This window comes from Rhincodon typus, chromosome 13, assembly GCF_021869965.1.
Source record: "Rhincodon typus isolate 14 chromosome 13, sRhiTyp1.1, whole genome shotgun sequence".
Taxonomy (NCBI): Eukaryota; Metazoa; Chordata; class Chondrichthyes; order Orectolobiformes; family Rhincodontidae; genus Rhincodon; species Rhincodon typus.
In genome coordinates, this window is record NC_063344.1 from 7,840,675 (window position 1) to 7,853,974 (window position 13,300).

General features: G+C 38.8%; 1 protein-coding gene across 1 annotated transcript; it reads left to right on the forward strand.

The window, feature by feature from the left end:
- Positions 1-2,896: 2,896 nt before the first annotated feature.
- Positions 2,897-6,589, forward strand: LOC109915611 (zic family member 1 (odd-paired homolog, Drosophila)). Its single transcript, XM_020515263.2, has 3 exons — positions 2,897-3,891; positions 5,406-5,569; positions 6,027-6,589. The coding sequence occupies exons 1-3, from the start codon at positions 2,913-2,915 to the stop codon at positions 6,222-6,224; spliced, it is 1,341 nt and encodes a 446-aa protein (XP_020370852.2). The 5' UTR covers positions 2,897-2,912; the 3' UTR covers positions 6,225-6,589.
- Positions 6,590-13,300: the final 6,711 nt, after the last annotated feature.

The following is a 13,300-nucleotide window of genomic DNA, read 5'->3' on the forward strand; positions in this document are numbered from 1 at the left end:
TCGAATGGAAATGCATAATTCAGAGCCATTCGCACCTAGTTTGCTTTTATTGCAACATGATGGCCCCTGACAAGGGCTATTCTGAGGAAACAAAAAAATCTGACTGATATCTCTATTCTCTTTTTAGTCAATTGCATTTACATGAAAGATGATGGAAATTCAGAGGTCAGGAGTCGTTTAGTTAAAAAGTCACTTGAATACACGTGCCTCCCTTACCGTCCTCTACCTGTTGAAGAAGATGTCTTCGATCTTTTAATTCAGGTAACTTCGAAGTCAAAAAAAAATCTACTTTGTAGCTTTGCCTAGATAGTCATTCTTCATTTCTCCTTTTCAAGGTTTCTGGAAGCAGTTAGGGAATGTATGATGAAGCAGAAATGAGCCGTCAGGATGATATTTTAATGGCTTATATGTCACGTCGGTGCATGTGGCTTTGAACTCAAGCAGCCTGCGTTTCCTGCGGAGAGCGCCGCAAATCCCACTTGATAACTTCTACCATCCCACAACTTTTAAAATCAGCCCTTCTTTGTATGTTTGAAGATGTAGCCTAAAGATAATGCTGAGGGAAACGTTTACTTTTCATACTCTTTAAGTGTCCCTTTAGAATTTGCACACACTTTCAAATGAGCAGTAAATCTTTTTGAATCAAATTACTCCAGCTTCTGCTCCTCGACTGCTGTGATTTTAATATCCATGTTTTCAGCATATTACATCATTTAAAGCAATGCTATGATGTTAGCTATTGTACTCACTCAGCAAGGCAATATCGCGTTCCATTTAATTCTTAGGGAGCACATACACTACGAAGCTGGAAAATAGCATTTCATTATATGCACAAGCGTGGGGTTCTGATGCATCGCAAGATCCAGTTTAACTGCAGAGATACCCTCACGTAAGATGATTTCAAATGATTAAATTACCTGAAATGTACACTTGTAATTCCTTATGAGATAACCGACACTTGGAATTCATCAGCAAAGTAGGCACAACATCAAATCGACTTAAATTAGAACTATTCGCCAAAGAGTTACCCATTTTTAAAATAATTTGTTGCCACACTTCAAACGTCAACACCTCCTCCCTCCCAACCCCTCTGTTTTCCAACATTTAGCATTAAACTTGTTTTCTTGAGGGAAAACTGTAAAATATAACCGCAACTGGATCATCCAAAGAAAGTCATTTAAACCGCCGGGGTTGTCGCTAATAAGCTTTTTTTCCCTCTGTCTCTTAAGTTAACCTGTTGTACTTCGACATGAAACCTTTAAAAAATAGTTAAAAAGTAAGCGGGCACAAATGTTCGTATGAATGTGATGTTCGACCAGGACAGAGTTGAATTGGGAAGAGAGGGATCGGGAAACAGGGAAACTATTTTAAACTGTATTCTTGTAAAGTGATAGTTCACCAACGGAGATAATTATTAAAGGATCCGGTGAGGCTTCTTTGTTATAAAATAAGACTTTAACATAGACTTAGCTTCAAGGAAACTCATTGAAGTGGTGAACAAAAGGTAAATTGAACGATTCCGATTCTTTGTTGGCTTTTACGTTTCTTTTACTAGAATATAATTAGACTTAATGAATATGCAAACTATTGGTCTCACGTTAATAATTAAATTACTTTGTAGAAACACAGAAGATGGACTTCAGCAAATTTGGGGTTGTGAGTGGCAAGGAATAATCTAAAACATGATGTGGAAAGGAGCTACATTTTTCTCAGCTGACAGTATCCATAAACCATTTTCGCTTCCTTTGTTTCTAATCAATGAAAACAGCACCGAACGTTTTTTTTTAAAAAGGGGAAATTCTTACTTGCAGCTATTCTGCAATTGTTTGGGAGCCTATAGATATGTATAGAGCAATTCATTGTCACTTTAGAGAGAAAAAAGGCCCAAGCAAGATGTTTTCAATCGCTTTTTACATGGGGAAAGACAGGTTAATCAAGGGTTTCGTCTCGAAAACAACCAAGTGTTGTATGTTTGCACTGAATCCAAACATATGCATTTTCTGAACCCAATTCAAAAGAGTGTTCTTTCTCTTTTTGCTCACTCATCTGGGTAAGTGAATTTTCACCGGCGATCAAAAAGCTACTGAACAACAAAGGAAGCCGCCCGCTTTTTCTCTCGTCTGGAGTTGTGGCACATGAACGAATTTCAAACAGTCTGACAAGGGGTGACTGAATTGTGAAGTCGAGGAAGACAAGAGTTTTTTTTTCTCTCTCCCTCTCTTCAGTTCGCTCTTTTCTCCTGTCCGTCTCTCTCCCGCCCCCCCCCCCCCCACTCCTCCCCACGACCACCATCCCCACCCCCTCCTCCTCTTTCCATATTATATATAAAAAAAGAGAGAGGACAGAGGAAAAGAAAGAAAATCTGGACTCGACAATAATTTATCAGGAGCGACTGTCATGCGCGCACAATACCTGGGATTGATGAGGCAAACGGGCCAATTAGAAGGCGGGATGGTCGGGCCCCGTCGCTGATTGGTGGCCGGGCGCAACGGGGCAGCCCGGGCCTGGCCAATGGGCTCGGAAGTCGTGGACCACGTGATCCCGCCCCCAACTCCCATTCATCAAGGGGATGGTGTTGTCTTTTCAATTCATTTATCTGCAGGAATGATTGCCGCTATCATTCCCGAGCTCACCGCCCGGCTGATGAGGTGAAAGTTTCTCCCCAGGAAGATAAACCGCAAAAGACAATATTGCATGATTTGCGTTTGCAGAGGGGGGAATATCTCCAGCAAATTCCCACACGCTGAAGAGAGAGAAAAAGAGAAAGAAAAATAAGGAGTTTTTGCAAGTCCTCCAAACAGACTCAGAGACTGTTTTCTACTGAGCAAGTTTCGTTGTGAATTGCCTCTCTTTCTTTTCAAACAACAAAAAAATTACACCATTATTCCTTCTGTAACCCCCATCGCCAGACGATGCTTTTGGACGCTGGACCTCAATATCCTACTCTCGGAGTGACTACTTTCGGCTCATCTCGACATCACTCAACAGGCGATGTCAACGACCGAGAAGTAGGGCTGGGGATCAATCCTTTCGCTGACGGGATGGGTGCTTTTAAGATCAGCCCCAGCACTCACGATCTCGCATCGGGTCAAACAGCCTTCACGTCGCAGGCTCCGGGCTACGCCGCTGCTCTGGGTCACCATCCGAGCCATGTGAGTTCGTACAGCAGCGCAGCGTTCAACTCGACCCGGGACTTTCTGTTTCGCAATCGGGGCTTCGGGGAAGCGGCGGCGGCGGCCAGTGCCGGCCACAGCCTGTTCGCTTCGGCGGCGGCTGCGGGCAGCTTCGCGGGACCTCATGGACATACTGACGCCGCGGGGCACCTACTCTTCCCGGGTCTTCACGAGCAGGCGACCAGTCACGCATCGCCCAATGCACATGTAATGAACGGCCAAATGCGCTTAGGTTTTTCTGGGGACATGTATGGCAGAGCAGACCAGTACAGTCAAGTTACTAGTCCCAGATCGGACCACTACGCCTCGACCCAGCTACACAGCTATGGCCCCATGAACATGAACATGGCGGCCCATCATGGGGCCGGGGCCTTCTTTCGTTATATGAGGCAACCCATTAAGCAAGAACTCATATGTAAATGGGTAGAGCCCGAACAGTTGACGAATCCCAAAAAATCCTGCAACAAAACTTTTAGCACGATGCACGAACTGGTTACTCACGTAACAGTGGAACACGTTGGGGGTCCAGAGCAGTCGAATCATGTCTGTTTCTGGGAAGAATGTTCAAGAGAGGGAAAGCCTTTCAAAGCCAAATATAAACTTGTAAATCACATCAGAGTCCACACTGGCGAGAAACCATTCCCCTGTCCATTCCCTGGCTGTGGCAAAGTCTTTGCCAGATCAGAAAATCTCAAGATCCACAAAAGAACTCACACAGGTATGGCGAATGTGTTTAAAATTAAAAGGGAGAGTGGAATACTGCGAAACATTACTAGCCGTTTCAAACGTATTTTAATATTTTTAAAATAAACGGGACACTTCAAGTATTTATTTAGTAACGTGTTGTACATGCATGTGCAGATAAATATTTATATCAGAATAAAATTAGCATGTTTAAGTATTTTGATTTCCCTTAACTCCCTGTGTTCTGTATTTTGGCTTTGTGAGCGCTGTTCTTTTAAAACCTAGGAATGTTACATACTGTGCAGTTCTGCAAATGCACTAAAAGCAACGCTTAATGATTTCCAAAATTGAGGGAAATAGTTACGCAGCAAATATGTTCTGATAATTGCCTAATTTTTTCATTCAGTTATTACTGAGTTTAATTTTATCTCAGAGGAAATTATTCAGGACTGATGGTTTATATAGTTTCGTTGCAAATTCACAACCGGCAATTGCACTGTCTATTTTTGTTCGTCGCTTCCTCTTTTCTATCGCATTTTGTGTTTACATATTTATAGCTACCTATGTATGTATATAAGTATGTGTGGCTGGACATACCTAAAACTGCAAAAATAACTTCTGTATACTCAGAAGCAGATAATTGATTGTATGTTCGCGTGTCTATTTGTGTGTATGTGTGCGTGCCTGTGTGATGCACCTTAACATACATTTTGGGATCTCCAGGGCTTACAACCTTGTTAAAACTTGGTTCACAACATGGGATTGTGGGGAAAATAGCACTAGACAACAATGTCGTTGTTAATGACACATAATGGTTAGGTGGTTGTAAAGATTTTGCAAAGTCGAGATTTAACACTTTCTCGACTATAAAACCTCCAGGGGCACTTAGCAACAATTCTCTTCACTGCATGAGATGTCCACCGACTCTTACTTTAAATAAACAGAATTGGAAACGCTTTAATTAAAGCGAAAATGTAAGTAGCATGAGCAAATAATCATTTCTGTTGTATTTTTGTAAACGCTGTTTGTGTGTGCGTTACAAGGATTTACGATAGTTCATCACAGAAACATTTCATTTTCAGAAGGGGAACTACACTAGATATAAGAAGCAGAAACTTAAAACTGTTCTGTTGCAATATTTTCAAGTTTATTCGAGGTTCCTTGCATTTTTGAAAGAGCAATAAATGTTCATGTATTCAAACAAGGCCGTTTACGGCAGCTGTAACATCATGTAACCAGTCACTGATGAATGAAGCAAAGAATCGTCATTTATTAATTTAATCTTATGTATTCTTCACAAAATCCCCAGCTGTTTACGTACTTTTTTTTTTGAAAAAGGATGATACAGTTATTTACGGTTGGCGATAAATGTTTTGTAGAATACTGTGGAAGGGTAGTGCAAAATTTGGACTTATTTTCATTTTCACGCTGGCTGCTTTTCTTGTCTTGTGAATGCGCACATGGGGCTGTATTAATATCTGTGCAGAGCAAATTTGAAAGGAGCTAAGATTGCTACTTAGTCTTACTAAAAATTGTCATCGTTGATAGGCGAGAAACCGTTCAAGTGTGAGTTCGAAGGGTGCGACAGGCGTTTTGCTAACAGCAGCGATCGCAAGAAGCACATGCACGTGCACACTTCCGACAAACCGTACCTCTGCAAAATGTGTGACAAGTCCTACACTCACCCGAGCTCTCTACGAAAACACATGAAGGTAAATAACAATAAAAAATCTCAGTTTGAGTTGCGAAATATTTACAGTGGCGTTAAATAATTCCAAGGCTTTATGTGCTAAGGAGCATGAGGAAATTGAATGGTCATCCTGCATATCTGACATCCTCAACGCTGTGCACACTAAATTAAAGAGGCAGTGTCCCTCTTATAGCCTGGTGTTGTCAATTTTTTTGTTCTATCATAGATCAAACCTAAACATTGTTCACAGCGATGACAGCTTTCATCTTTAATGAACAATATGTAGAACGTTTTTGGTTTGCTACTTTTGTTTATTTAACAAGTTTTCAAATATTATTTTAAAAATCGAATTGCTTTTTTTTAGTAATGCCTAATCAATTTAAGCTGTACAATGTGTGCACATTTACTGTACAAATCTCTTGCAAAGCTTTACACCAACCTTTAGTTGTCTTAGCTTACATGGTGGATGGTTTTTGTAGGTTCACGAAGCATCCTCTCAAGGATCACAGCCTTCTCCAGCGGCAAGTTCCGGCTATGAGTCCTCAACACCCCCCACCATCGTGTCGCCCTCCACAGAAAACCAGACCAACAGTTCAATGTCCCCAACATCTTCTGCAGTCCACCACACATCCAACCACAGCACGCTTTCATCGAACTTTAACGAATGGTACGTTTAAGTAGACATACATCAAAAAATTACAAAAACATACAAAAAAAAACTTTTCACAAAAAGACTCCAAAGTTACGATCGCGAGGAATCAAAGACAAAAAAAAAAGCTGCCAATAGACGCCGGGAGGATTTTTTCTTATAAAAAGGAAGAAAACGAAACCTTGAAAGGTTACATTGTAGCAAATTTTAAAATGCATGTAGGACGATGATATTTCTCTAGTCATTGCCTAGTGCTAGGGTCGAAGAAAGAACTGATAAAGCTTTGAAATTGCATGTGTTCTATGGCAGCGGCCTTTTCTCTCCTTTTTGTAAATATAGAATTATTAGATTAAGAGTCTAATGTTTCAATCTTGTACATAGGCATATCACAGGGGATTTGTCAACGTGGTATTTGCATATCTGGGCGACGGTTGGAAAAAAATGCAATTATTTGTTTATGGATGGCAAAAAAGTTACTATAGTCGATGTGTACCAAAATGTGAATTAATTTGTATTTCAGTCTCAACTGAGAGTCAGAAAGCTAGCAGATACTATTGTTATTAATGTGCTTTTTGTATCCAGTGCAAACCTTCGTCCCAAAGTCCAGTCGGAGTAGTGAAGTGTTCAAAGTGTTGCTTGTTATGTCAAAAACAAATCGTAGTGCAAGCTTGGAACTCCGTGTTAAAATGTAACTTTGTTTTATGTAAGACTTGATATTAAAGCAAAATAAGAAATTTATCTGTTCATTGCCTTCGCATTTGCGATAAATTTATGTATATATTCCCAATCTCCATATTTATCCGCATGTACGTAAATTACCGGTATTACGTGTTACAGATATTCGATATTTATGAAAGATGCATTCGTATGTAAAACCTAGTTTACAAACTGTTCCATAACATTTCGTACAATATTAAAGATTCCAAAATCCAATGCGTTGCATTCAGTATTTTTATTCATAGGGCGAATTATTGCACGCCACCGAATTAAATAATCAAGGAAATAAGGAGCACTATATAATTTTTTTTAACGTTGTTGAAATCGTGTCTACTAAACCATCAGAAAAGTGCCTTTGGAGATATAAAAATAATGGATTAAAGCATCCCTGCTGGTATTAGCTTATTACATAATTAGTATTCATACCTAAATTTATGAAACCAAAATTTTGGATCACTATATAATAATATTTTAAATTAACTTTTCAGAACTTGTAGTAGCAGCCATAAAATATCAGAAAGGGGAAGATTACTCTTCCAACATAAATATTAATACTGGGCATTTAATTGATGCGTGGCGTAAAGCTAACCGTCTGACTCCACAGGAAGTTAGCGAAAAGAATAATATGTCCTTTTCGGACACATTTGTTTACGGAAGTGCGTTGATGGATATTACACTTTTATTTGAAAGCCTTGGAATTTAAAATATATCTGTGTAATTAGGCAGCATTGTAGACACTTTTTGAAGATTTAATTATGGCAGATTTCTCTAACTTTTCCATATGGAAGAGCAAAATGCACATATACGTTTTTTGCAATTAGACAAGGCCTTCTTGACTTCATATTTTTTGCAATTACAAACGTTAATAGCTGGTATTAATTGACATCATCTATAATTTAAGGTTTTTTTTAGACTGTGAATTATTAGCAATGCTTCTTAGCCCAAGCTCTTGGTGTGAAATTAAATCTACAAAAATACAATTTATTTTATGCAATCAGATTTTCTCTTTGCGCTTTTACTTACTTAATTCACATCCACTTTTAAAATTCCCTTCCATACAACGGTGCTCATAGAAATTGCTAAGTGAGGAAAAAATAAAAATCTAAATTACTTATGTTTAATGACTGTAGCCAAACGCCTGCTTCACTAAATCAGATTGTCCTCCTTGCTATTTACTTTGATAGATTTGCAGGCTATACTGCTTCCACTAACTTAGCTACGCTTGTTGGAACTGTTGGGCTTTGTTCTTCATTGTAGCTTGCATGACCGCCCCATTAAGCAGACAACATATCAACAGACAACACAAATCATGATGCTAGCTAAAGTTACCAAAGCTTGTGATGTCCATAGAATACATAACAGAAAATGACCTTCCGGGAGATGAGATTGATAGTTTAACTGCTTATTCAAAGATTAGGGTTATAGAGGCCAGTGCTATATGGTAAGCAGGCGGCTTAGAGAAAGAGATAAGTTCATCTGGTGTAGGGGTCGCAATGTAGCACCAAATGCAATTAAATTCGTAAATATTAGTTTAGTCATCATACTCAGAAATGTAATGTTGATGTTTTCCAACATCGGCTTGAAATTGTCTTAACTGACAAACAGGCAATGCAGAGAATGCTGATTCGAACCAGTGAGGATACGCTTCATCCATGATGTTTAGCAATGTAGTAGTTTTTTATTTCTTTTTTTAAAAGAAAAACCAAGCCATGGCCTTATGTACGTTTGCGTGAAGGATGGTACTTCTGAAATTAATCTTTTCAGCAGCCGGTAAGAGTCAGTCATAGTAGCGTTCAAAGTAAAACCAATCATAGAGCGCCACCTTGTAGAAGGAAGGATTGTAGGGACTGAACTGCCAGTGGGATGGAGAGATTCGCTTAGCAACAAATTTAAAAAACGGGTCATTTGCAGAGTTTTCTTGCTGCGTATGCCTAGATGCATTTAAATATTTTTAAAATTGTTTTCCGATTTGTGGATCTTGAGAGCGGAGCCATCAAAGTCATCGTGCTGAAATAAAAGACACGAAAGCAAAATTGACCAATGTTGGAGCTTTGAGCGAATGTATTTGGTATAAAGCGTTAAAATAATGTACATCAGTGTAAACCAGCTATGGCGTGTAGGAGAGCATATTGTTTATAAACAGGAATAGGAAACCGGTTTGAATGTTGTTTAATAGATTAATGCCACACTTTCTTTAAAACAAAAAGCAACGATTGCTCCGAGTCCCCATGAAAGGCGAGCAAATAAAAATAAAAATATAAGTTACCTGAGTTGGTTTTTTGGAACCCATGCAACAGTGACTGCCTATTATAATGGCAAGATAAAGTTGGTGTGAATGGCGCAGTGTGTTTTGAACCTGATATGCACGGCCGCCACGATTGTGAGCTCCTGCACACTGTGGAACACAAGTGTCAACCTCCTTGGGCCAATTGCTTCGCCCTTTCTCCAATTTGCTTGCTCTTAGTTTACTGGAAAGAATGCTAAAGTCTTGCCTTCTCCACCATCCCCCCTCCACCCCGTTGCAAACCTAACGTTGGCAAGTTGGACATCAGGAGTGCTCGGCGAACTGATGAGAGCGAAAGTTTAGCATTTTCCAATTTTAATAAATGGGAATTCAGCGCGAGTTTAGCTGTTTGCAAATCCAGCACAACGATTCGCACCATTGCAATAAAAGAAACCCAAGGAATCAGAAACAGCAGAAGATTTTTGACATTTTATTGACTTGCCTCAAACGGACAGCGATGTAGAAGAGTAACGTTGTTGGCCAATTTGGATTTTATTCATTACTTAATTTCTTTTTTTTTAAATGATATTTTCTTCATGGTTTATTGATTTTTGAAACCCATGAGAATTTGCCTTAGAATGTACTATTCAACACTATTTAACAGAAGGCGAGTAAATGCATCGCAAATGGCCTGTTTCAGTGAAAATACTTTGGGACCTATTTTTCATTCAGACACTGTTTGCGGGAAAATATAATACAGGTACTGTATGTAATGCCGAAAACATAGCACACCCTGCATTTTCATCTTCGGAGCTAAACAGGGTGATTTTATTTTTCTTGAGGCGCGTTCTTGCAACATGGGAGCGGATTAGTGCGGTTTTCACTGCCGGTTCTGCAAACACAAATCTCCATTATTGTTGCCAATATTTATAGGTACAGTATTGGTAACACGCATAACACATAGTAAAACACTTTTAAAAGGCGTATCTCCGTCTCGACGCAACATCGGTTTAGACAAGATCCGTCTCAAAGAACCGAAAAGCCTTTTATTTTGTTCTTAATGGTGGGAGTAAATACTGCACGTAGCAGTAACAAGTGCAATTTTCTAACGTTGTCGACAAGCATTAACTGAACCTGGATAGTTTTGGAATAATGGGGTTGCCTTTTTTGAATTCTTACCTCCGATCCTTCTTGCTGAATACAACGAGCTGCTCATATTTTGGAAAATAACACACATCTTTGTTAAAATGTCCCAATCTCAGAAACCGTCCCTACTGGGAACTAAAATCAATTCAATTCAATTAAACAGGGTTATCGGCATGTAGATGCGTACCGAAAGATATTACCGTCTCTTTATTTTTTGTTTCGCTTTTAAGCACGTTTGTTATGCAATGCACTCTATCTTAAGTTAATCCGAGTGGAGCCAATACTGTTTCGATCTTGGTTACTTTACAATTTCTCCTTGTTTACCTACAGAAAACAAGCCGAGGGCCCAAGGGTTCTCGAGGGTCGTGCAATTCACTAACTACAGAAATACGTTCAGTCTGTGGAACATCGCTGCTATTTTTAACCTGCAGCTGGAAGCTGCCATCAATTTGTAACATTCATTCCAATGTTAGAATGATAGCACACAATAGCACGGAGTTACCAGATGACGCACTTTACACACAAGAAAAGGTTTAAGGGGAATTAGCATAAGCATGCTGCATTTTTTTTATTCGCGTTGCAATTCCTACTACTGGAATTACAGAGACAATCGGAGAAGGCAAAAGGAGGAAGATTGTTTAATGTTTAGCTCGGCGCTCTTCGTCCCAAATGACTGCTGTGTCATCAAGAGGTTTCTATCAGTGTGAAACATTCTTGGAACTTCACTTTGGCGAGACAGTGCAGCCGGTCGCCGTACATGCGCAGTGCACCCATTGGAAATGTAGCCAACAGTGTTACACGTGCTGGGGAATATTTATTTTATAATCGCCATCCCTTGACCTTCCAGCACTGACACCGAGCAGGACAAATCAGGTCCCCGTCACTTACGGCAGCTTCTAACACATGCTAATGATATCCAGCAATAATTGCATCTGTATAAATTATATTAATATAAATGTCCCCGCATACATATTTATACTTGCAATATATACACAGCTAGAATTAAAATGTTAAATTACTTTGCTGGTTCCTTGATAGACTTATTGAATCAGCATCATTTATCTCAATTCAACCCTTCAACTTTTTAATTTTTTTTGTCTGTTGGCTTTGTCTGATCTGCAATGTCAGTTTAATATCAATTCACATAAAACTAAATTGATCAAATACATCAATCGCGCTTTAAGTTTTTTTTTTAAACAGGGCATAACTATTGACTTCAAATCAGCACTTTTTCCTCTTCTGTCAGTGAAAATTTACTTGGAGTTTATCAGGATTGCGTTGAAATCGATCACACGTGCGAACTATCGTGGTACGGATTACATCTTTAAAACAGAATTGCCTTGGAAAGATCGATGTTTTCCAGGTGGATTCAGGCTGCTATTATCAAGGGGCAAACAAGGTGGCAATGCATATCCTAAGTAGTGCCTGTGTGTGTGTGTGTTTGTATCATATATGTTAGTATGTGTTATTTACATTTAGTGACATCCATATTACACAGGATCAAAATTAGTGTTTCAGAGAAGCAAGATTGCTAATCACATACCAAAATAATAAATGGATCTTGCAGTTTATTCAATTTGAGAACGTACAAGGACCAGTTCAAGATTAACTTAGATTCGCTTTCATATTAATTATTTAGAAAATCGAATACTTCTTGACCATATAGTTCCCTGTCCACTCATTGGTGATGTTTATAGGCTATATACGGTGCTTATTTCGGCTGTTAGAAAAAGGCAATGTCATTCATCGTTGAATACTGTCACAAAATGTAAGAGCCGCAACAACTACCGGTAAAGATAAAGGTACTCATGGTGCAGCAACTCCAAGGAGTAATAAGCACCTGTCATAAAAATTAACATAGCATAAGTAATAAGAGTGCATTTTTTGATTGGTTTCACCATCGTTTAATCTATCTTGGGTTCTGAATAGACCGCATTCAAAGGACAAATCCGTGTATATTGAACAATTGGCTTCGAGCATATTATTGTGCACCTCTTTCCGGTATTCCATTAACTTTAGATCTACAAATCACTCTTTTAGTATGTACAGGTCGAATGGGAAAGTTTGGTTTTGTTGTGGTTTAAAAGACGCAATACTATAAACCGCTAGGACTCAGTACTAGCACTATATTATTGTCGCAATGTTTTTTTTCTCTGTATGTAAATACTGTGCAAGCAAGATAAATCAACATTTTTTTGTATTTGGCTTAATGTTGAATTTTCTGCCGGTTTGTCTGAACAGTATTTCGAATCTAGTTAAGGTGATGTTACATCATATGCTTTCTTTCATGCAATATTGGTGTTGTGAAATTGATTGTATCTTTAATTTTAACACTTAATATCGTTCAAAAGCACTAATTAAACAACACACATAATATTGTATTTTACTCGAATATTAAAAAAATCTTTACAATGATAATAATTTTAGCTAATATGTTATATACATAACTAACGCCCATGTCACTGAAATCCGTTGACTCCTACAAAATGCTTAAAACATGAAAACAGTTTCTACTGCCTGGCGTGATGCAATCATTATGATGATAAAGGGTTTTTATTCCAATCGCAAATGCCAAACTTTTTTTTGATTGAACGATTTCGGAAACCAAAGGCCCGCAATGTTTTCAGTTTTTACGCATCTATTTGAACTTGGTGCTTAACGTATTGAAAATTGGGCTATATTACTTTCGTAAAGACGGGAACAATCGGTAGATATCACTGATGTGATACATAGACACTGTACACAAGCTCAGCCAAGATAGGTCAAACTAATACATGCTTTTGTAATAGGTACAGCTTGTGTGCTTCATAACCGATGTTCTAATTTTCAAAGGTGCAGGGGTGTCTTTGTTTGAGAGTCCAGCCAACTTTCTTTCCGGAAAGAAATGCTTTGCAGAATTGTAAATGTTCGTCAACAAGTAACAGACCTGTCAGGAAGGACTTGGTACGTATTTTTTTCTCTCTCCATATGCGTGCGTTTTCCTCATCTCTCTGTGTAATCATTTTATGGATTATTTC